Source organism: Caloenas nicobarica, chromosome 10, assembly GCF_036013445.1.
Source record: "Caloenas nicobarica isolate bCalNic1 chromosome 10, bCalNic1.hap1, whole genome shotgun sequence".
Lineage (NCBI taxonomy): Eukaryota > Metazoa > Chordata > Aves > Columbiformes > Columbidae > Caloenas > Caloenas nicobarica.
Genome location: NC_088254.1, coordinates 12513008 through 12538559, shown reverse-complemented (window position 1 = coordinate 12538559; position 25552 = coordinate 12513008). Strand labels below are relative to the sequence as shown.

At 40.4% G+C, this 25552-nt stretch overlaps 1 protein-coding gene across 1 annotated transcript in view; it reads left to right on the top strand.

Moving 5' to 3' along the window:
• The window catches only part of FBN1 (fibrillin 1), a 151290-nt gene that overhangs the window by 3175 nt on the left and 122563 nt on the right, over positions 1–25552 (top strand). Inside the window, exons 3-6 of the mRNA XM_065641987.1 lie at positions 11683–11765; positions 12705–12803; positions 19213–19308; positions 20860–20955. Coding sequence (XP_065498059.1) covers positions 11683–11765; positions 12705–12803; positions 19213–19308; positions 20860–20955 — 374 coding nt within the window. The remainder of the gene's footprint in view (positions 1–11682; positions 11766–12704; positions 12804–19212; positions 19309–20859; positions 20956–25552) is intronic.

Here is a 25552-nt window from a genome sequence, read left to right as displayed (position 1 = left end):
ACAGATGCTGGAAAACTTTATTTTCATGTTATTGTAGTTGACAAAGACTTTTTTTCCTTCCTTTTGCAGTGAACTCTTGCTCTGATCGTAGGAGCATGGGGATACATTTTTAGAGAAAACCCTTTACATTTCTACTTTTTGCGTGTTTGATTATAATGACTATTGAAAGTGTTTTAGCATTTAAAAGTATTGAGGTTAGTCTCTGTGTGAATACTGGTCTTGTATGTTGCAATGAAGGAGCCTCTGATCTGTTTCAGTTCTCATGATTTTTCCCACTTAACATTTTTTACTGAAAGCTGTTGATTGCAGGAGATGTTTGCTTTTGTCCTTGTGACCTTTGCCTCATTGTTTATGCCAGTGAGCTGTCTGAACATATACAATGATTCTAGAAGTATATTTTAACTTTGATAATTTTAAAGTATTTGGAAATGTCTCCTATGTACTCATTTTAAGACTTTAAGCTTGCTGCTCATGTAGTTTGAATTGATCCAGCTATGAAGGCATCAGCAATGAAGCCCTTGTAGTGCCATCTATGTTTGGTCTAAGGCAATGTGTGCTTATGTGCTCGTGCTTGGTGCCTCTACGTGATCAGAAAGCAATCCGAATAAAGGCAGTAATTATGTCAAAATATAACCAGGTTCTCCATTCATGGAAATGTTGCTGGAATCCATTATGATTCAGCAAGTTAAACTAATAAGCTGCTACTGAGACACTTTTATCCGCCGGAACCCCAAAACTTGAACGCAAATGTTAATGTATTGAATTATAAGGCATCAAGCCATTATCCTGCTACCCCTTAAACACTTAAGAATGTAGTGTCAACTTCTGAAGAAATAAAACCTACAAAACTGGCCATGCATGGGAAGTTCTTTCTAAACAATATATACTCGAAGTCAACAATTTATATATGTTTCAGTCATTTGAATATAAAGTAAAAAAAAAATGCTGGTGATTTGATTGATACTTGATTGAATACAAGAAGTATTGTGCTTAAAGATCTTGGAATTAACTAGAATTTCCCATTTTCCAGTGATGCCAGACAAAGACCTCAAACTCTACAGAGGATCAGTCAATCTCTTCTCAGCATAATGGCCAAATAAAGCAATTATTTGCCTAACAAATAGCTCCGCAGAAATTTTAAAAGAACTAAAATTTCTTCAAGATAGCGGACTTGTGACATGACTCTAATTAACACACTAATGAATACATTTATGCAAGAATTACTTTAATTTCTTTGTTTTTATTAAATTGAAATGATAGTGAATATTGCAGAACAGGATACTTGGCTCCAAAATTATTCATAAAACTCTTGGATTAAAGCTATTCAACAGGGGATTGAGGTTTTTTGGACTAATTTCCTTGGTCATCCCAAATGAAGTCCACAGGTTTACTGATATGCTTACTTGAGTAAACTCAGTTGGATTTGACCCTTTTCATGCATCACTGCTCCCTGAAATAAAACCAGTCTTTTAATCTATAACATAATTCCAGTATTCAACTATATAATTAAGGCTTCTGGTTTTCGTTTTAAACCAATATTTACCACTAAAAGCCTGCTGAAGAAAAGCAGACTTTCCATACTGGTAAATATTGGTTTATACTGAAAAACCTCAAGGATTTTTCTTACCACTTTTGGCCTGCACACCTCAGGCCAGCTGCTGGTGCCACACCTCGTCGTGTCACTCTGAGCAGGAGGCAGCCTGAATACTTGGGAATAAACATCTTAATTAAAAATGCATGCAAGTGGCTGTAATACCTGATGTGCTGGAGCACTCGCCAGGCGTCCAGGCAGCCTGGCCGACCTCCTTGCAGCCTTTGTGCCTTACGGGGTAGAGCCTGTATGGAGGGTAAAGAGCTTTTGTGCCAGCGCATCTTAATGCAAAACCTAAAGTGCTTGGCAACTACACATAGTGTTACAGTTCTGCACCTCTATGAATTTGTTTGCCAACGGCTGTGATACTTTTTTTGTTGTTGTTGTTATTATATTATCCTTGATAATCTAATTCTAGAGTGAAATGAGTTCATAGGTCTTGGCACTGTCTCTCATGTACATGTTTCCTTTCAGCAGGACTGTATGATGCGATTTGATGTAGGTGTGACTTTCTCTGGGGAGCAGGATGTGTGGATGAGGAGTAGGGGAAACAGACAGAACCAAGTGAGAAGCCAGCACAGAATCTGTTCTGTGGCTGGCAATAGCTGTTATTAACACTTGCCGAAGCACTAATATTTAAAGAAGGAATAACATTATTTTCAGTTCTGGTCATATACATGTCTTTACCTGGCTACCACAATAGGTTTTAGTTACATTTTGGAATATACTAGTTTAAATACTGAATGTAACTTCTTAAATGCATTTAACGAAAGCTGTCTGACAATAGTCCGCGCTGGATTGCTTTATCCAGAGCCAGTAGCAATGCAAAGCTACTTTGTTTGAAATTCGAATTAGACCACCACCCCCCCTAAAATACATCAGAGAAATACTCTTTTCCTATTTGATGGTAGTAAGTCACAAATAGAGCAAATGGAGGAAAAAGGCTGCAATAAACAGTACAGCAGTATTCTTGATGCACAGTACGAAACACGGTTGTGTTGGAAATATTGTAAAATTGGCTTGTCAGGTTTCCTGTCCCCAAGTACCACTTTGCCAAGGTGATACCCTGAAGACCAGGAGGGCAGAGTTTTTCTTCCCCTCTTTTATTTCTTTATTTATTTTGGTCTGCATAGCCCATAGCTGTATCAGGCTGGCCTGAAATGCTGGCCCAGATGCTGCAGGATGGGGCACAGCTGGGCTGTGATGTGCTCGTACTTCGTGTACAGAGTGAGTGGAGAATTTCACATTGGGTTTGCCGCTTCGTGTCCCATCATAGGAAGGTACGTTGCCGTCCTCCACCCTGAGGGGTCCTGTGTAAGGCGGACTGTGGTTATGACTGAATGTCATGGATTGCACTTTGTTTCTTTTCTTGTGTTCCAGGTAATGATTTTCTTCCACTGATAAATGAGGGAGCTATCTAATCTTTTGTGTGGTGTTTCTGGAGACTTTCTGATCTGTTAGTGTTTAGTCAAACTTTTATTGAGGAGGAACAGGTGGTGTTCAGTCGTTAGAAACTGGAGGCATAAAGCATTGGGGACAAGAACAGCAACCTGCACCTGGTTGAGTAGCTTGCAGGTTACAGTGCAGGTTTCCAGAGAGAATGGTTTGGAGAAGGCAGAAGTCGGCTCTGGCACGTGGCTGGGATGCTAGCCACAGCTGCGCTTTCCTCAAGCAACAGCCCACTCAAGGCTTATAAAAGCAGACCCCTCCCCTGTTGTTAGCCAGCATAGGATACATTTTGTGTTCTGTGGTGGATCCCCAAGTTTTTCCCCAGATTGAGTCTGATCTTGGTATGTTTGCCTTGTTAACTGGATAAGCTGCTCTATGTGCAACTCCACACTGCTGTGCCAGAACCTTAGGGGTTATACTGGGCTTGAGGATACAGACCTGAAGTAAGCGTAGGGCTGCTGTCAGTTTATTTGGTAGCAATGGGAGGATCAGTGGGTTAGGGTTTGGCAAGGACAGTCCATCTGTCTGCTTCATTTACAGTGATCCTTATTGAATAAAATTGCAGCTTCTGTTTTCCTGTGTGCTTATTTTCCTCTCCTGTGCTGTGGTGTTCAGCAGTGCTGCTCACTTTGGACAGTTTTTCCATTGTTGTTCATCTTCCATCCTGCAAACTTGAATGTTTAATATATGAACTTCAATACAAGTTTTGACAAGCGTCACTTTAAATGTGTTAATGGACTCAGCAGCTTGTGGTTGTTAGAATAGCACTACCTAAAATGCAAGACCTAAACTGTTTAGCCACATGGATCACCAGGAAAGCTTCCTCTTGATAGAAGTGTGGTACACATTGGCTAAAAGGAGACCATCTCTACTTAAACAAGTCTTTAGGAGCTAGGAATCTTTGAATGTGTACATGTGGAAATAGTAAGAAATTAATCATTAGCTTTGTTGGTTTGCAGTAAGATCGCCTTCCATCTTGTTCCTCTTCTTCATCTCCCTGCTGAACCCTAAAGACGAAGAGGATATAGATGCATGTGCATCACTTTGGTCTTACTCACCAGACTCAGTAAATATTTTTGTAGAATGAAACAATTGTGGCGTGGACTGTTTCTGATTAACCATTGCACTGTGCTGGAAAATACATTTGTAGCTCTTCGGTGTTGTGTTGTGGATGTCTCCTTTGGTTGTTTTCTCATCTACTCTGACTCTCCCACTTCAAGTTTTTTTTATTTATTTGTTTATTTATTTTTAAAGGATTTCAGATGTACTGAACAGCCTCATTTATGCTAAGGTTGATGTGCAGATAGAGGCATGAGAAGAATCATTTTATTTTTTGGTGACAGTTCAGCAAAGTTGGGTTCTTCTTTGGGAGGTACATTGGGAGGTAAAATATAGCCTGTTAAATTAAAACCTGTGCCTTCTGGTTTTGCTTATAGATCTTCACTGAAGTATGAAGGACTCCTAGCTTTTATCTGGAAGAATATTTTGAATGTTGACTTGCTGGAGAATCTGTTGTTTTCATTTCTACTCATTTTATGAAATGATTCATGACCATTAAAGCCTCAGAAATACCAAATGAAAGCCTCTGTTCTTTTGTCTACAGACTTAATCATTTTCATCCTCTTTTTTCTAGCCTCCCCCTCTCTCATGTTTTGCTGGAGGATATCAGAATATCCCATGATGCTCAGCTGCGGTTTCAAACTAAAATTTGTTTCCTTTCAGGAAGATTTTTTTTCCTATCTCTTTTATTCTTCTCTGTTTTTTTCCCTCTGATATTCCATCTTTTTCTCTTCCCTGTACACAGAGGATATTACCAGTGCTAGGGTCAGGGTGAACTAAAACAGTGGGATCCATATCAGCTGAGTTTTCGTGTTGCGTTATGGTGGACATGCAGTTAACTGGCCTTTGGAAAACACAGTATCGCTGTCCCAGCAAGGAGTGGCAGAGGGTGGGATACAGTGTGTTGTGAAGTGGGGGAGGAGAAATGCTGCTATCTCACCTAAAATAAATCTTCCAATAGCCTAAGGGAGAGCACTTTAAACACAAATTAATGGCATTGCTTAACACATAGGGACATTAACTGAAAACTGTTAATGTAAGTGTCAGGTTTATGAGAGTCCCTAAGCTTGCATTTGCTCCTGGATGGGGACGGTGGGTGGCACCAGCTCATCCTGCAGCCTCTGGGGAAGGCTTGCCAAGAGGCTGCCCAGCTGTGGGGTTTGGCTGGCCAGCTGTGGGGTTTGGCTGCCCAACTGTGGGGCTGTGCTGCCCAGCTTTGGGGTTTGGCTGGCCAGCTGTGGGGCTGAGCTGGCCAGCTGTGGGGCTGGGCTGGCCAGCATGCCCCAAGCCAGTCCTTGTGCTTCTGCTCAGCCCGGCACACAGCACAAGCTGGCCAAGAGCCTGAGCTTGCCTGTCTGCTTTCTTTTGGGACACCGTCAGAGGCCTCTGCCCCCATTGATGGCAGGTACATGGTGCGTGTGGGCAGAGGTGCAGGAGGTGTAACCTGGTCTTTTCCTGTTCCCCTGTTGGAAGTGATGTCTGGACAGCTACTTTTGCCCATGCCCACAGTTACACATCTGTTTAGGGCTACTAGGATAGACAGGCTATGAGTGTTTGTACCCTGAATGCACCTTTCCACTTCTTTTTTATTAAAAATTTTTTTATTTTAAAGAAAGTACCTGCTGGATCCCTCCTCTTCACGAGCTGTGCTTGTCTGGCCCAGCAGATAGTTTTTGTGGTAGCATACTTGTACTTCACATGTCTTGTACAGCCAAGTAGACTGGATGTCAAACTGGACCCACTGACATTCTCAAGTGGGAACAGTCAGGGGAATACATGCTAGAAATGCATCTGTCCCTGACTATAAATGAGAACAGTGCCTAGCTGTCAGGTTACACGAGTCTGTCCCTGCAAAAGACACAGTCAGATTTTCAGAGCAAGTGCGGAAGAATTCCCTTAATGTCAAATGCTGTTCTTGGATTGCTGTATTTAGCTGTCACAGTGTGATGGAAGTTAGGGTTAGGAAAGTGTTCAGTGTTGCTGCAGGAAACTTGCATGTCATTTTGAACTCTTGACTTGCACACAGGCTGCAGCCAAAGACACCCGTTGAGCTGCTCTGCATGTTATTTTTTTAGTTGAACTGAGCCAGGATTCTGGGACAGCAGTATCCTTACTGTCAGAGTGAGAAGTAGTTATCATATTAGGCTCTCTGCATGGCACAAGCATCCAGGCTCACTTATTGCATTGTAAAAGTGATGGCATCAGACGCAATCTTTTGTATGTAAAAAACATATTTTGCTTAAAAATGCATGCTTATCTGTTGTAGGATAATAAAAGCTGTATTTTGTGTTTGCTCTCAGAGTCTAGCATTGCTTCCCAGATTTTCCTTTTATACAATCGAAATAAACAGCTTCAAGAGTCCTCTTCAGTGAGAGATGGAAAAGCGCACAGTGACTAAAATATCCAATTTTCTAATATTTAGCTAAACAACAGAGAAGCAATCCCCATTTGACGTATTTGGGGTACCTGGAAATGAGGCTTATACATGTTAAATGCAGACTCATCTGTGTTTTTTGCTCTATCCATCCATGTAGTTAAGTTAGTTTGTGGACGTGCTCACTGGTAGTGATGAGGTCGAACGACAATCAGGCTTCTTCACTGGGCTCTGATGTGCAGGATGGCCTGTATCCGGGTGGCTTGAGGCAGCTCTCTGTCACCTGCTGTAGCTGTTACCTGCTGTGTCGCACTGGGAACTGGATCTTCCCTTCATGGTTGTGCTTTGCTTGCTGCTCGTTGGAGGAGGGGGTAGGTGCCCGCACAGCAAAAGGAGGTGCTTTCGGTATCCACCTGTAATTTGTGCACCAGGTACCTGGCTTCTGTTGTCTGTGTGGGGAGGGACCTTGGAAGGCCGTATGGTCCAACCTCTGCTCAGAGCAGGGTCAACTTAAATTGGGTTGCTCGTGGCCATGTCCTCTCAGGTTTGGAGTATCTCTAACAATGGAAATTCTTGATTCAGTGGGAAAACTGAGTGAAGCTCCAGTGCAGTCAGCAGAGCTGGGCTGCTCCATGCTTTTAGCATTTACTCTCAGATGCTGAGAATTTTAGAGAGGTACATAAAGCTGTTTTACAGCAAAATGTATAGATCTGATTAAGTGTCTCTTGAAAATGACTAATAAAAGCTATTCCTCTTCACATTCTGGAGCCTTAGCTACTATTTCTTAGTATGTTGGTTATATTCAGACTTAGACAACCACATTTTTTAAGACCAGCCTACCATTTTTTCAGATGCAGTTTATCATCCTTTTTAACTGCCAGTGCAAGCATGGCAGCACCTCTTCAATTCTATGTGGAAATGATGAGCAAATAATTCTGGGTACAGTTTTAGCAGGTACCAGTGTTACCCAGGTAAGAAGAAAATAGGCAAAGACTCCTCTAAAAATAACTGTTGGCTGATCATGTTGCTTTAAATTGTATCTCTTCTGCCAGAAAATTGGGTCTCCGCATTAGGCTAAACATATGCTAGCTGCTGCAACCAAATAGTTAAAAGAAGTCCTTCATTAAACATTCGCTTGCAAGGAAGAATCCCTTGTGTTTTCCTAGGGAGAGGAAAAGTGAGTTGCGGGAACGATGACAAACCCTCCCCGATATCCCTGCATCTCAGCTCAGCTGTAACTGGTGATCAGCTGTCTCTCTTACTCTCTCAGCCGCTCTCTGCCCACTCTGTCTGGTCTCTCCGTTTAATTTATTCAAGACCCACGCTTTGGGTTTGGTTCAGCCCGGGTTACAACAGCGTTGGCCGGTGCATGGCAGTGCTGCTGACAAAATTTCCTCCTGAGGCCTTGCTCACAGCAATGCCAGAAACTCTTCCTCCCGTGGGAGCTGCAGATGGGCAATACTTTCTTCAGGAGAAGGCTGTAATTTCCTTGAGGGGTCACAGGCAGGGCAGAATGGGGATGTACAGAACTAGCACACCCCCCGGGCAGGCTGCAGTGTGGGGCTCCGGCTGTGTCTGTGCTGGGGCGCTGGAGAGATCAGCCACAATGCTGGAGGTCCCCCCTGTTCCTGGGCTGGGTGATGTTCCCCACTACCAGCTTCACACAGGGCTTTTGAACACCTCGCTCATGTCTCTGGCTGCCACGTACCCTCACTGCCTGGTTTTATCTGATAAGAAGGCACTACCAAGCTTAGCGTGATTTGCTTCTCATCATTTTATGTTTGTGTGCCTGCTCCACAAATCTGTCCTCAGTTGCTGGGTAATCGCATGCAGTTCGAGAGAGCCAGGCAGCCATTCATTCTTGCTGAGACAGGGCGCTGGGAGCAAGAGTAGCAAGGGAGGGATGAACCCAGTTGGTCCTTTCCATGACACGATGTGCTGCGGCCCCGTGGAGAAAGGAGAGCTTTCATTTGAGAATGTGTGCTGCAGCCACAGCCGGGGGCAGCACAGCACTGACCCGGGGCAGGACCACGTCTGTCCGTCTGAAGGAGCTATTGCTGCAGCCCTGCCCGGGCTCCATCCCCACGTGGGTGGAAAGGACAGACGAAGCTTTACTTCATCATGAGGATGAAGGTTCCCCATGGTTGTTCCTGAGGATTATCTTCTAGTTTGGTGCATGCAGGTGCTGTCAGCCAGCCCTGTCGCTCTCAAGCAGTAGTTATCAGAATTTCCAGATGAACTTTTTTCTTTCTCCTGTTCTAAGACTTTTCTAGTTGATGACTAACTTGTTTTGATAATTATTCAACTCATTTTGCTACTGAATTTGTACTTGCATATCATTAATCATAGACTTAATTTGTTTATTTTGGATATTCTTGATGAAACTCTGGCCATCAGTCATACTGTCTCTCAGCACCATACCATTACAGAAATACTTTTATACTTTACAGTTCATAAGTGACTCTAAAATTTGTGTTTTTTAAATTGCGATGGGAATAGCTTTATTCCCGAGATGTTCTTTCCTTCCTCTGGACTTTGGAGTGAAAAGAAGGTGCTGTGGGCACCACAAGTTGCTTGGACTGTACAGAGGCATTTTTGCTTATTTTACCGTTACAAATTAGGTTTTATAACTGAACTCTGTTTGTAACGCTGTTCAGGAAAACAGTTTTATAAGAATATAAAATGCTTCTTTAGTATTCATAGCCTATAATATCAGCAGGAAAATATGCTCTATTAAACATAACAGTGGGTAGCAGTTTTAAGTACCACGGTAGAGGCTTTACAATTTGATTGGTGGTTTCCATGATTTTACATGAGGTAAATTGTTATTCCTTAAATACACTATTTATTTATTTATTTATGGGGATTTATTGCTATATCGTTAGATCACTTCCTAAATATCAATTAATTTAACCATCAAAATTAATTGTTTTTAAAGAAATTTTACAAATAGGCACCAGAACACTGCCTCTCTCTCAAAGAAGTAGCATTCAAACTTTATTATGGGTTTCTTTTATAAGCTAGACAGCAGCTTTCTGATGGTGAAGTGTTCCACTGGAATATGCACTTGTCAGGCTCAAACTGTTCCATGGAAGTACAGTTTGATGACTTTTTTTTTTTTTTTAAAGGCTAAGCATGCTGCATCTGAGTTATTAATAGAACTTATTGGGTGTACAGCTGAGCCTACCCTGTGGACAGCCTCAAGGCTTCCAGGGTCTCTCTGACTTCATGGTTGCTGGCACATCTACATTTTCCAGAGCCCCATTTTGGAAACAGATTTTTAAAATCGGGTTTCCCCATGGCACAAAAATCTGCTCCTGACTCTTAACTTGGACCAGATGGTCCCAAAAGCCGTGTACTTGCTGAGACTGAAATTTGTCAGAGCACCTAAACATCGCTTTATCGTCAGCTATTTATAGATTCTGACCAACTCAGATCGGAAATGGTTGGTTTATGCCTGTAGGTTGTAACAGGTAGCAACAAACTCCTTCTGTCTGTCTTAATAAGTTCCATTATTTCCTCTGACTGGAGAAGGTGAAAAGCAATCTCACTTGTCTGCTTGCCAGTCTTACTTGGCAGATGATCGCGGAGCAACATTTGGCATTGATGAACGGGGAACTCGAGGAAAGTTACATGGATATAGCCCTGCAGGGAAGTAGCTGACATTACTAAAACTGAATACGTTGGAATTATATGAATAAGACTTTGAGTCTGTAACAGCAGTTGCAGGAAGGGAAAAGGGCCCTGCAACAAGTCCAATTGTGTTGCTCACATTCACCTCAGTTCCTACTTTGTAAGTATCCAGAACCAGGGGAAGGCTGTGGCAGTGTTTGCTCTGACTTAACTAGTTTCTGGCCAAGCTTTTAATGAGAAGACGAGGTGTCACCAAAGTTGGTGTCATCAGAATACTTGAAATTGCATTAACAATGCAGATCCCTATATAAATCGAGTATAAAAGTCTTGTTAGTTAGAAAATGTTCATAAATAAATGTTTATGTATATCAAGATTGTTTGTCTTAAGTTGCCTCAGCATATGAGGTAACTGTTGTTTACTTAGACATTGCATGAAGAACTTTATGAAAGACCAAGGACAAAATAATGATAGAAAACCCTTCCTAAAACAATAAACACTTTAAATCTGTTTCTAATCTGTATACAGTATTTTAATAAAGCAGTTTCTAGGAAGTACTAGTTTATAGGTAGCTTTAGCTGCATTAATATATTGAGTAATTGCTCATGATATTAATAGAGGTTGTAAAATTTTCCTCTGAAAAAATTATGAAACATAAAACAAAAGGAGGCACATTTTCCCATTTTTGAAGCTATTCTTACTACCTTTCTTGCATGGATAGATGCATTAAATAAATAGGACAAGTTAGACTTAAAAAAAAAAATTATCCGGGAGGGGCATAGAACCATTTCAACTTTACCAACAGAATCATGATAGGAAAAGTGTCATGTCCTGTCAGCTTTCGTTGTAAACTCTAGTGATATAGTTATTTGAAAGGGTAAATATGGATGAGAGAAATTGCCTGGAAAGAAAAATTCCTACAGATCCATCATTTAAGAAGTGCAGCAGGCCCTTTATAATAATTTCACAGGACCCTGTCTCTCTACATGCACCCACATCCATGGTTTTTTTGATAGTAAGTCATCTTTGCTAACGAAGCGTTTACATTTTTTGGCTTGTGTGTTTGGCTAATGTCATGTTTGGCATGTTTCACTCGTACATACGTAATTTTGCTCATGGACAATACAAGGGAGCAGTACTAGTGCTTTAGTGTAAAGAAGAGAAAGCAACACAAAGCTTAAACTGATCAGGTAAAGAGCACTAAATTTCTTCTGTGTTTGCTAATGATGATGGATGTGATCCTTCATTTTGTATTTACAATGGGAGTTTTGCTCCAAAACTCTGTATGCTACTTTTCTAGATATGGAGTGATACGGGACAAGGTTTGCCCATTCTGTTCCTGTTGTTCAGATCTTACTGATTTGATTTTGTATTTTTCACGTAATCTTCAATTTCTAAAAGTGAATGTTACCTAAAAAACCCAACAACCAAAGGCATACAGTTCTGCTAAATACAAACAACAATTCTAGGTTTAATTATTGAAATGTATATTGCAAAGACTTACTTTTTCTGTTTTTATGCTTCTACTTTTAAAACATATTTCTGAGTAAAAATAAGAATTCGTCCTTTTTTTTCCAGACCAAATGTATGTGGATCACGTTACAATGCTTATTGTTGCCCTGGATGGAAAACTTTACCTGGTGGAAACCAATGCATAGTCCGTAAGTTAATCCACTTGTGTGTTATGACTGAGGTTTATCTTTGTCCCTCTTTGTCAGGCTATTTTTAATTGTGTACAAGAACTGAAATGTGTTTCTGTATGGTTTCAATAGCATCTGTACATAATTTCTTTACCATTTTAAATATATTAAGCTAATACAGAAAGTTTTGTGGGCTACAATACAGTGATGTGATACCAGCATTTAACAAAGGATTAATCTCATCCACATGTTCTGTTTAAGTCTGTGGTAAAGGGATCCAAGGGGTGTGTGGACTTTCAGGAGCGAGTAGCTGTGGAATATGTTAATCTATTTAAGTAAATGGAAGGAGGCAACAGCATTGGGCCAGCAAGTACATTTTCTCTGCTTGTTTGGACCACATCCCTGAAATATATATGTAGGGATATAAATATATACATATATACATACATCATAGTGCTGTATGCATATTCATGTGTACATGAATAGTACGATGTACCAGAAATAATTATTAAAGGCACTTTGCTTAAGTCTGATAAGACCCTCTCCAGAGATACTGAGGCAATGTACTGTCAGATGGGAATTATTACGCTTGCGTGTCTGGTGGAGAAATAAAGAGAGCATTGTAATGGTGCCTCAGTGCCGTCCTTCCTCCAAGAGTGGTCTGGTAAAATGGACCACAGTGTCACTTTTGCAAGGAAATCTCCCTACATCTAGTGTGGCCTGTGCACATTCCCAGACCTTTTCACAGCAGCCTCTGAAGGTCTAGGTTTCAGCTGTCCCCTGTAGAAATGTGGATCAACAGGAGGAACTGTTCTGGAATCTGTTGTATGCTATTTAAGGAGTTTGTAGGTATTTGTTATGGTATGGATATTTAGTATGAATGCATACTTTCTATCAGGTGTTTTTTATGTGTTTGGGGGTTTTGAAGCATTTTTAAAGGCATTTATGTTTTTTTAATAGCAATCTGCAGACATTCCTGTGGGGATGGATTTTGCTCTAGACCAAACATGTGCACGTGCCCAAATGGTCAGATAGCCCCCTCCTGTGGTTCAAAATCAAGTAAGTATTTCTTCTGTGTCTCTAATACTACTCTTTTGAGTCTGTGAAGCTGCTAAGGTATGTAAGATAGTTCAGTGGTCAATATTTAAGACAAATATCCTCTGAGTCACCAGATGTACTTTTACCACAGGAAAGAAAGCGTAGTGTCCTATGATGAAAGTGAAGAATGACTCAGAGACTAGCTGTTGGGGACACTCTTTTTTTGCCAAATTAAAAGCAAATTAGTTTTATTGGAAGCTATATTCATTTGCCAGTTCGTAAAACTAATTCCAGTCTTCCTTGCTTTCTGGAAAGTGCCTTATCTCTATTCAGTGCTAGACATGCACACATATACAGCACAAAAGTTGTAATGATAGAGAGACAACTGTTAACAATTGGCTGAATTTGACTTCCTTTGTAATTCTGCTCTCATTTTGGAGCCAGACACTGCTCTGTTTTACATACATAGGCCTACAAGTATTATGGCATTTCCTTGCCAGGCTCAGTATATATCTTCTGAATTTAATATTGCTGACCTTATTCAAGTGATACTTCTGTAGGTGCTAGAGGTACAGAACTGGTCCAGGTTTTTGAGTGGAGCAGCTTTTCATCAGAAAAAAACCAGATGCTTTGGAAATGAAACTTTGCAGAGTTGACTTTTCCTAGAAATTTTGGATTTCAGGTTTTTGAGCAAGGTTCCCCAGATCCAGAAAAAAAAAGAAAGTAAAATTAAATTTGTTTAACAAACCAGATAGCTCAATGGCTAATCATGGATAGAGCATCTGATAAGAAGTGGGATTTTTCTTTGGATAGTAGCTCAGTTCACATCTAAAGTGCTAGCTGTAATTCCACTGTAGCCTCACTTGAGTATGGTGCTTGTCTCTTAGAATGTAGAAGATTTTGATTTTTGTATAAAATGTGAAGTTTCTGGGAAGAATTTTGAGGGAGATTGGTTCCCACAAATGCCCATAACTATCTGAAAAACATATTAACTGAAGTCAGTGGGGGATGCACTCCGCTGAGGTCTGTAATATTGTGCAAAATGGTCACCCTTTTAATCCTGAATACCTTTTCAGACTCAGTGTGTGGTCTGCTTTGCCCCTGTATTTTTTACCTTGCCATTTTTTTGCTTTCCTAGTTGATAACAGTTTTCCCACATAACTGACCACTTCAGTTTGTGGCTTTAGCATCCTTTTTGTGCAATAACTGTGGAAAAACAATAACAACTCTGGAATGTAGTGGAATGGCATGTACTAAAATGGTAAATATTGTTCTTTGTAGTTCAACCCCCTTCTCAGGCTCCTGTGATGTCTGTTAAGGAGAGGTCAGTGTGAGGAGAGTATGGAGCTCCCAGAGAGTACTGGGAAGAGGAAGGGGACAAAATGCTGCGCAAATGTGTGTGTTGTATTCCTACCTCGGTTTGCAGCTACTGTTTTACCAGGTGCATATGCCTTAATCCTGTAAGCCAGCAAAGGAAAGTACGACCTTCTCCCAAGTGCCCTTCAGGGTACAGAGGAGAGATATATCCCTACATCTGTTAGATGTTTTGGCACCTTTGTAAAAGGCAGGAATGAGTGGGCCTTAGTATTACCTCATTTTTTTTCTTAGGCCACACTGAAGTATTTTATGAGTCAAGACTTGAAAGAAAAACAGAGTATGAGTAACATTGCAGTTCCTCTTGTGGTTCTTTTTTTGAAATATTCTGCCACTGATCTCCGTAGTTTTAGCCGTTATTGGAGCTGCACAGATAAATGGCAGCAGAAGGACTTTACTACAGTTTTTAATCAAGCAGGTTCTAAAGCCTAAATGACATAACTATTTTGGTTGTTGACAATTAGTTCTTCTGGGTATGAATATTCTACTAATCATAATCTTTAATTAGCACTGACATTATTTTCCTTACATTGCTACATGGGTTTACCCACTTTTAAATGTTGCTTTTCTATATACAGTATAAGTATTAACACTTTACAAATAGACTTAGCAGTTGCTTAAAAAAAGATATTGTTTCTATTTTGTTTAATCAATGCAATAATTTAAGATACATTTTGTGTGAGCAGTCACATCACCTTTATTTATAGAAACAAACCAATTCTAAAAGTAAAAGTGCCTTGAGCTGTAGAGAGAAAAGTCTCCGTTGCCTCTGTGCGCTCTTGCGTAATAATGTTTATGACCCAGCACCTCATTAGGACTTATAGAATACACACTTTCTGTAAGTCATTTGCTCTATTGGCACTGTAGACAAAATCCATGAATACATATTTACACAGTAGACCACAATGACTCAGATCTGCTATTTAGGAAACAAAGTAAACATAAACAATACTGTTTGATATCAAAGGGTTACTGTCATCTCCCATTGGTAACAGTTAATATTTTGTCAGAATATGCATTCATGAAACCTTATTTTAATTATAAGTTTTAACAAATGACAAAAACTCTTATTAGAACAATTTAAAAAATCAAAAGTGGATGATACAAGTTTGTCACATGCCAAATACAAATAACAAATATGAGTGAAAATACCATGAGTTCTCAGGATTAAATATATGCCTTTTGATATATGAGATGTGACTGCGTTGTCTTTTGGATATGTTAAGCTATGTGTGTCTTCAGTACTTAAGGAGTCAGTAGTGGGCACAGGTTTTATAACACATACAACCACAGACAGGAACCGAATTCACGGTGGCTCTTATTGACTGGTTGTCTGCTGGAATCAAATAATTAATGCAAATTGGAAAGCATGTGGATTGGAAAGCAAAACAAAGCCTTCAAGTTTGATTCTTATGCAGGTCAGTTTGGGGACGTTTCTGGTTACGAGTCAGCTTTAGGAATCTGATTTGTGGTTGAAAAGATCAACCGGTGGTTTTCTCAGCAGGGATTTTTGTGACATTGGTGAACTTGCTGGTTATTTCTATGTAATCAGTGAATTTTTGGGTATGCTTACAGTAGTCTTGGAGATAAGATTGCCACACATGGAGGCCTCCCCCCGCTGGCTCTGATATGTGGGTGGCTCTGACATTGCAGGTGCATGTGTGGGGACATGTCCCACACCCTGTGCTGTGCCAGCTCTGTGGTGGCTGCTCCACTGCTACCTCCCAAACCAGCTGGGCCGTGGCTTGGGTCTTGTCTGGTGGTGGTGCAGCCGTGCCCTGTTTGTGCTGCAGCCGTGCCCTGCGATCCTGCCGTGTTGTTGGAGTTGCTGCTCTGCCCCTGTGGGAGCAGGGGGCGAGTGAGGAGGAGGAGGGTCTCTCCTTCAGCATCAGGCACCCCGTGCTGCCCCGAGGGTTACGGATCAGGTGTGTTTCTGAGCTCAGCCACTTGGCTTTGTGTCCAGCCTGTTTTGGTCAGAATGGCTTGGGCTGGCCTAAGCAGGGAAGGCGTTTGCTGAGGAGGCTGTCTCTGAAGGAAGGGAGCTGCGGCAGAGGCAGCGAGAGCTGCGAGGGCGCTGAGGGCGGCAGCTGGCGGGGACGGGTGTCTGTGCCCCTGGCAGGCTGGTGACACCGCCTGAGTGCAGAGTGGGGAGTGCTGCGCTCCCCTGCCGGCAGCCGAGGTCTGAGGTCTTCCCCAGGGACCGCGGTGCCGTTGGGGGGAGGCTGGAGCCTGGCCCGTTGGCTTTGCGCCTGGGATCCCGCTCCTCGGGCTGCTGTGGGAGATGTCTGTTCGACGGCAGGAAAACATGGAGCTCAAGCCCTTCCCTTATGTTCTGCTGCTCGCAGAGGTGGCAAAAGGTCTTGAATTTTAAATGTTTCCAGAGTTTTCAAGGCTGCTGTGGGATTTCTCAGCACCTCGTTCAGGGCTGCAGGCCTGCATCCCACCCCAGCGCTAGCTGCTGTCTCTCTCCTGAGTCAGTCACTCGACAGAGAAAGCACGCTGAGCATCTGGGACGTGATGAGACCGTCATGCCTTGTTTACAGCTCCTGGCAGGCAAAGCCCTGCGTCATGCGTGGCCGGGCCGGGAGCATTTCCTCGGCAGTGGCAGAGAGAGGCGAGAGGCGGCCGCGGCCCCGGGTGCCCACGGGCAGCCCTGTGGAGCCCTCAGCCTGAGGCGCTGGGTGAGCGGCTCCACCGGCTTTCCCACCTGCGGACTACAGACTCTCGCGCTTTATGTTTTTTACCTTGGGACTGCAGGGTAGATGGCATGTGTGTTACCTTTTGGCTGCTCAGTGAGCTCCTGAATGCTTTGTGAGCAGTTTTGGTGTGATTAGTGCTCGTGCTGTGAAGTCTTTGCTCAGTTTTGCTAAGAATTAAGAAAGTTGGGAACTGTTATGCTTAAACGTGCAGCTTGTTGTTTCACTTTGATAAAAAATGTGAATGTTGCCCACACGCAAAGCGTTTGTGGATGTGTCTGGTCTCGCTGGCTCTTTTGCAGGTTTATAAAGCTATACTCCTGGAGTTATTCCTGTTTTGACTTCAGAAGTTTCCAGTGCAGACTGTTTACAAATTGGACCCAAAAGAGAACAATAATTGATTAAAAGTAATAATTTATTAATGTTGTTAACATTTCCTGTGCATGCCAAGGTAAGGCAAAGCTTATGCATTGATTTACCAGCATTATGGTAATTCCCGTGCTTTTTCCTTGAGTCTCTGTCAGTGTCGTACCTTGGAACAGGTTATTTCATTTACTGGAATATTCCTGCTAACATTAATGGAATTGTTGATATAGCTGAGAAAAGAGACTCTGGACCTGCATTACTATGCTACTTTTCAAAAATGCAGTCTTAAAACGATCATCTGAGCTCCAGACAGCCTTTGTATGTTTTTCTATAAACTTTTGGAAGAGTAATATTTCAGAATAGTCTGTATGATTTTGGAAATACTATTTTCAACATTCCCTCGAAAGAGGGGAGAAAATAAATAATCAGTTTACTGACTGTATGTCACTGATTTTCTTGCATGGCAATAAGGGAGAAAGCTCACTGATTTGAATAGTTCATTTTAATAAAGACGACTGGGTGTCCCAGCAGTCTTCCGTAATGATTTTAGTTTAAAAAGGAGGAAGAAATATTTTACCTTGGAAAAGTTCCTTCAGCAAGCAATAAGACATATTATGGTAACTTTGCATGTGTGTGTTTTGTGTAAAACCACTCCTTTTCACAAAATGGGGAAATATACTTTACTTTTACTTGAACAAATAATATGAGAATCTTCATATAAGCTACTGTTAACCTTTTTATCTCAACTGTAGTTCAAACTATTTAAATGGCTTTGGTCTTCATGTGGGAATGGAAATTAGCTCTTGGCATAGCTTGCTCTAATTGAAATCAGTTTGTGGTTTTTAAGTTCCTTCCCTGCTTGACAGATGATATCATTTCCTATGCTTTTTGTAATCCCCTCTGTTTTTCTAAGATTGTATAAAGCTAAGTTGAGCTACACATTTTAAAGTAACTACACACCTTTTTCTGACCTACTTAGGACATTGTCCAAAAATCTTCACTAGATATTCACTCTGTATTTGCAGACAATTTTACTTTTTGTTGAGGAATGTTAGTGTATTTTTGTTGCCTGAAGTACATCCAAAGTAGAACAAAGATGTATCGTCACCATTAGACACATTAGAAATGTAAGATACAGTTTTTACTTTCCTAATTTAAGAATTAAGAGTACCAGTGCTCTCAATGCTAGATGTTTTTAAACCCTTTCTCCAATTGCATGTTTAACTTCTGTTCTGTGGATTCATATTGCTATAGAAGGCAACACAGTTAAAGTTAGTATTTCTACTTGAACACAAAAATAAAATTCCATTCACATACTTGTGAACAGTAAAAAGCCAAATGATGCCTAAGGGCTTTGTGCAACAGGAGAAATTCCATGGTTGGCATGGCACCTGTTAGCAACAGGCTTTGGCGGGACATGTAATTTCTGTTTTTCAGTCCTGAGCATTTCAGATGTTGTAGGTATCCAGTGCTCCCAATCTACTGAAATGTTGATCTGATCGTAATCATGTCTGGGGAGGAGCCTTTCATGTGGTTCTTGTTAAGAGGGAAGCCATTTCCCAGCTGCTTACTGTGTCAGACAGCAGGACCTGTAAGGAGGACTTCGAGTTGTTGGGAGGCCTGCCCGCTTCTCTGTGCCTGATGAAGAGCTTGATATACTTTAAGTTGTTCCTAATCTCTAGTTAAAAATATATAATTGGACTTATTACTAGACAAATTCTTTGGATTTATGCTCATATGTAATGCTTTTGATTTTGGTGAATAGGGGTGGTATCAAATTCTTGCACCATGTCCTATATTCCATAAGAACCATAATATTGTTTTCTGTATTGCCATTTTAAGTGTCTGTCCTAAAATATGCATCCTTGGTTTCTAATACTGCTTTCTAGTTCATAGAATCATTCCCTAAACAAAGAAAAAAAAATCCCTTAGCAGACAGTTAAATGTTTCTGACTGTTTTGGTTTAACTGAGGAAAATCTTTTTTCCTTTCAAGTACAACACTGTAACATCCGGTGCATGAATGGAGGTAGCTGCAGTGACGACCATTGCCTCTGTCAAAAGGGATATACAGGAACACACTGTGGACAGCGTAAGTACACTTTTATTAATATAGATACTGTAATTCTGGGCTGTGTGGCTTGGGCAGCCCTTAGCACTAAATTTCAACTGATGTTCAGATTGTTTTTGATCAGGTACAGTGGAATTTTACAGGAAAACACATGACTTTGTAATGAATGCTGAGTAAATTCTTTCTGATGAGGACTATTAAAATAAACATCATGTGAATTCATAATAATTGGGTATAACTTGATCCTGTAGTTCTCACACTGCCATAATTCCCGTGGACCTCCAGGGCTTTCCACTCACTAGAGCAATAGGCCATACATTTAGAATTTACATGGGATTCAGTTTTCATCTTTATAGACAAAATCAAGCTTTTTAATACAAAACCTTGTTTTAATTTCAGGGGTTTGCTTCAGCTAGTATGTTTTAGGAATTGTGGTCATTTTGATGTTGTCTTATTAGAGTCGGTCGGCATTTTTTTTTTATTTCCTCGACCAATTCTGAGCCAACAGCATTCCTGGATCCACTGCTTGAAATCTCTCCCAAAGTGACTCTGGTGATCTCTTGCTCTTCTTGGCTGGGATGCTGTGAAGAGACTCAAATAAGGAAGTAGACACTGCCTTTTAACCAGGGCTGTCATGTTGCTATCTAGTGAACTATTAGTCTGACAGAGAAAATGTGTTTAGCTCATTTAATGAAAACCTTTTGTGCTCTGTCAAAATCAATGGCACGCTTTACATGAACTTCAGTGGGACCAGGAATTTACCCTAATAATCTGGAAGAGGATCACATGGTGAAAGGATTAAGAATTGCACTTCTGCCTTCTCTGTGAAATATCAAGTGGATAAAAGAGGATAAATGGAAACCTCCTTTGTACTGAAGTGAATGTGAAATGGAGCAAAGAATAACATTACTCAATGAGCGTCAAATTGTATTTAACAGCCCCTTTTTCATGTGAATGTTATATTTTCTGATTATTTTTGAGCTCAACTGCTTTTGGAGTTTATTATGAGGAAAACTGGGTTCTGAATCTAGTGATAGCATTGTACAGGGGAGGAATATCTTGGATTAACTTAAAATAGATATTGATTACATTTTGCCATCCTAGTTGATAACATGACATATTTAATATCAGCAAACAGCCTTTTAATACTGGATTGTTTTTCCATTATGATAGGAGAACCAAATACATTTTTAAATGTGCTTCTGAATAGGGAACAACTTTGAGGATTTTGAGGTGAAATTTTCTTCTGCACATTCTGTCTTCAGTCTCTACTATTTCAGTGTTTCTTTGTTGACAGTTTGAAAGAGATGTTATTTTGAAGCTATGGAATTGTCTAGCAATCCCAAAGAGAGAAGCTGAGATTGTTACTGTGTTTATATTATGATCCCTTGAAAAGATGAAGTCGTGATACTAATGAGGCCAAGATGTAGGAGGTAGATTCTGGAAAATAAAGTATCCTGTCCTGTTATGTTTACTATTTTTACCAATTTACCTGAGCTTGTCAAGTACATACCTTCACGCCTTTCTGGAAATAGCTCAATAAAGATTACTTTTGCCTTCCTTCTGATACAGCTGTCTGTGAAAATGGATGTCTGAATGGAGGGAGATGCGTGGCTCCGAACCGATGTGCTTGCACATACGGCTTTACTGGACCCCAGTGTGAAAGAGGTATGTGCCCTAAAACAGTGGGAAAAAATGATGTTCCAATTTGCTTAATAGTAACTTTAAAATACTTAAATAGTAATATGAAAGAAAATATTTTAAAAGTAATATTTTATTGCTGTCTGTGAATAAGGTAAAATAGAACTAATGTCCCTGTAGAATGCAATGTAAGGAAGTTTCACTGAAAGAAAAACTCCAGTCTAAGAAAATTGTGGAGTTATTAGTTATCAGATAACACAAATTAAAATGATAACTTCCTAAATGCCATTTTTAATGAGAAAGAAAATTTTGACATTGGATTTTTTTTTAATTTTTGATATATGACAAGTGTTGATTGATATGGTTTTAACGGTTAGTTCTTCAGTTCACAGTAGGTTTAGCAAGTGTCCTTTTCTTTTGCCGGGGCAACCTCCCCATTTTTTTACTATAACAGGAGGGTTGCTATTACTTATTCTAATCTATAGTTGAATCAATTGGATTTGGTTTTGTTAGTCTGAAGACTGAAAATAAATTTTAAATAGCATTTTTAGCAGTATTTGAGCTTCATAAGGATAGAGGCCAGGATGAAACACATATGCAACTGATCAAGGCCTTTCTTTTGTTTACTTTTTTGCTACAAAAACACTCCAGTGAAAGAGGCGGCAAATCAAAAATATTGATAAGTCTCTTTATTCAAACTTCGATTCAGTTTCTTAAGTCATCAGAAAAGCTCCCTGTATCTCCAATACATTTGCTTACCAATGATAAGCAGCATCTTGCCTCTGTCTTTGTTGTGTTTTGTTTTGGCAGAGTTTATTCAATTCTTCTTTCCATTTTGTACGGGTTTATTGTTATCAATTTTAGCTTTTTATTTTTGTATCCATAGAGATAATCAGAGCTGTTTCCAGATGAAAACACAGCTATACCAACTGTCTTATCTGATACATGGATTTTTTTCAGGGTCATTAAACCCATTTTATGGTTCATTTGAGAGAGATATAGTGAACAATGTTTAGGTACAATCCTTCTGTTGAATTTTGTAACTTTAAAAATAAAACATTTTCATTTGTTAGAGCTATCAGTTGATCTGTTTAGTTGGAAATTCATACGTGCTACTCATACAATAGATTGCATTATGTATCTCTGAACCTGGGACAGAATAGACATTAAAGTCTGATTTTGGGCTTGCAGGTATGGGATGTGCTTAGCACGTGCAATTTCTGTCTGTGAGCATGTCAGATGCTCACTGCTGGCAGTGCTGCACCTGGATTGATGTTTGTTTGTTTGTTTTTTTCATATGGACAGCATAGGTGGGTGATGCAGAACAACATATCTTAGGGGACTAAAGCTGGAGCAGACAGTAGGATGGAGCACGTATTTCCTGCACTCTGTACAGCAGAAAAAATTGCTGTGTTAGTGCTGTGTGAAGTCTTGCCAGTTGTCCACTCAGATGTTGTAGAAGTAGTTCAAACTGATGGTGAAGTTTTTCTGAAGATTAAAAAGTAGCTCAGTTCTGAATCTTGGGATCTCACTGCTGGCGAGGAGTAAGAGGAATGGAAAATTAGGTTAAAAATCCTAAGTTTTAAGACAATAAAGGCTTTATAGCTAAAGAATGTACTCAACATTACTGCGAAGGCTTTGAATTTCAAGCTGTGACTGCTCGTTCTCCATGGGTGAACAGTTTGGGTCTTCAGTCTGGTGAGGAGGCGTAAAGTGCAAGTTCAGAAGAAGATTGTTCAATGCTGCTTTTATGTTGCCTGATCTGGGACCAGTTTGACTCCAGCTCATTAGGGCAAGTTTCAAGGCTGAAGCCTGCTAACAGCTTCAGTCCTGTCCCGCGGGGCTCCTGCCTTGTGTTGGGTGGAGTGAGAAACTGGTGACACAGAGCCATGTGAGCCAAATCATGCTGTCATGAAATCCCATGCATGTTACTGAGCACAATTGAGGTGGAAATCTGTAATTTATATGCCTCGTCCATAGGCACTTCTTACTTAGAACATGCGTTTGGTTCTGTGGTTATCAATAAAAGAGAAAATAGGCATTAATGAGCTGTAGTATTTCTGGCTAATGCTCACTGCAGTATCAAGGCCAAAGGATAGTCATATCTTCCTAGAAAACATCTGAAATTTGGCTTCTTTCACAGAGATTTCCTGTAGCCTCTCTACCTAGCTGAGCTAATATGTTTCCCTCCTCTAAAAAGGGTGTGGTGGTTTTCGGTCCCAGAATCACATTATGCCATCAGAAAAACTTTTTCTGAAGATAACGTTTCAAGCATAAGCTAATGTTGGTCTCAGTCAGAATAAATTGCATTGTTCAGCACATGCACCTGTGTGGTCATTAGGGAATTGGCTGGCTGCATATGATTTTACACATCTGTCAACTAAGTAAGAAGTCCATATTTTGAATCTAGCTTTGGAAAGTTATGTGGATTTGTGACACTCCCTGGTGGGCTTCTGATGTATATGCGGATGGATGTTATCCAGTAAATTGACAAGATTCATGCCTTGTAAAGTAAAGCTATGTCTTTATTGGAAAGAAAAAAAAAAAAAAAAAGAGAGAACAAAATCAAAGCATCTCTATGCATGGAGAGGGGAAAAAAAGGAAATTACTGAAGAGAAATAGTCTGTTTAAACTATCCCATTTCTGGGAAAAGCAGGAAAGGCAGATTGTTTTGAAAACACCATTTCTGGGTATAAATGTAATGTGAAGTGATATGGTTTTGTGGCCTGCACATTCTCCATCTGTTTGGCTGTGGTTTGACTTCTAGGTTATGCCATGCCACAAGCAAACAGTCATGTAAGTAATTTACTGCTGCGTTTCACACAGTGCTTTTCTCTGCAAGCATCAACTAATAGTAACAGTCACAGAGTGTTTGTGGCACGTATGTCACAGACCAAAGAATATTGCAGCCTTTGCTGCATATGTCATAGCTTAAAACTGTCTTGAATAAAACAGTGTTGAGGCAACAAAATTCATGGGGGTTATTCCAATGATCTGATATGGAAGACAATTAAAATGTTGCAGGTAGTTGTAGCAAAGTTAGAGCCGGTTTCTTACATCCAGAAGCAAGTCGTGTAGTTCTGTTTCTACTGTTTTAAGTAGTTTTTCTATACAGTTGGTCCATATTTGTAATACAGATTAGCCTGATTGCTATTACCTCAGTAAATGCTGACCATGTGGTTGTTAATGAAGATCTACAAGACTTCTGTGAAGGTCATTAGCTTCATATACATCCACAACTGAAGGGCTTTATCTGGTGAAAGACCTGCTGCTTCCACAGTGCAGCAAACTCCATCAAATTCGTGGCATGAGTATTTTTATATATTTATTCAGTCATTCTTTGGGAGGGTAGCAGCTGGCCTTGGGCGATTTTGGCACACAGATTACTTTTTGTGTGTCTTATAAATGTTAATGATAGTATAAAATTCTATGAACATGAGCAGAAGGTATTTTTAGGTTCATTGTTATCAATGGAGTGCCTCTTCATCTTCTGAGAGTATGTGCCATGTCACTGGTGAGATACACTTTGTCAGAGCTGGACTGGCAACTGCAGCATGGTCAAAAGTGGTATCCGTGTCTCATTAGTCCCTAAGCCGTTGTGTATCGTGTTTGGCACCTTTCTGGGGCAGGGAAAGCCTCCTGCGTGTACTGGCCAGTACACAGAGGTGTATCATAAGTACAATAGACCTGACTTTTTGGTGGATTAACCTTCATCAAAAAGGTGAACTTGACATAAGCTAAACAGTAAAAGTCTAGTGGAGTTGGAAATGCTTCCTACAGCAATTTTAGACACTTTAAAAATACATAGTCCAGAAAGGAAAATATTTCATGGATATTGGCTCAGTTAAAATTTGAACTTCAGGGATTCCTTCTGGAAGGTGCTGAGTGCTCTGGCTGCAGTCCAGTGATGGGCTTCGACATGCATTTAAATTCAAAGCTGAGATGTCAATATGCTTAATGTTATTCAAGTGCTTAAGGGCCTTCCTGGATTTTGGCCCAAGCTTTCAGAATCAGTTAAGATCTGAGAGGTGCACTCAGCTTTTAGCATATCATTTAGTCATATTGTTAGTGAAAAGAAATCGCAGATAACAGAAAATGAAGATGCAAGCAAAGCCATGGATGCCATCTTTACACGGTCCGACTTTTAATACTGAATAATTTGAGTGGGTTACAGATTCTACAGTTTTTTTCAGAGTCGCTGAAGAGATTGAGAGCAGAGACTTAGCTTATGTTCCCCTGAGGATGATTCAGAACATCGACAGCTCTTTTTATGGTCTGTAAAAGAGCCTAGAGGATTTAGCTGGCTATGTGAGATGTCCATGTTTGAGTCATGTGAAAACATCCCTATGTCATACATGTTAGGAAAGTTCAGAGGAAAAAGTGGTGTTAGAAGCTCAGAGAGATCAGACATCCCAATCAGATTTGGTAGAACTGTGTCCTCCAAACTTGTGCATAAAAGCTTTCTTGACTCTTTGAATCTGTTTCTCTTTGGACATTTGGATGATTATACTTTAAGAGGGTGAATTCTATATAGTATAAAATTGTACATTGTTGTTATCATTGTATTGCAAAAATGCAATGAAATGTGTTTTTCTTTTTGTCTGGATCCATTTAGAGGAACACA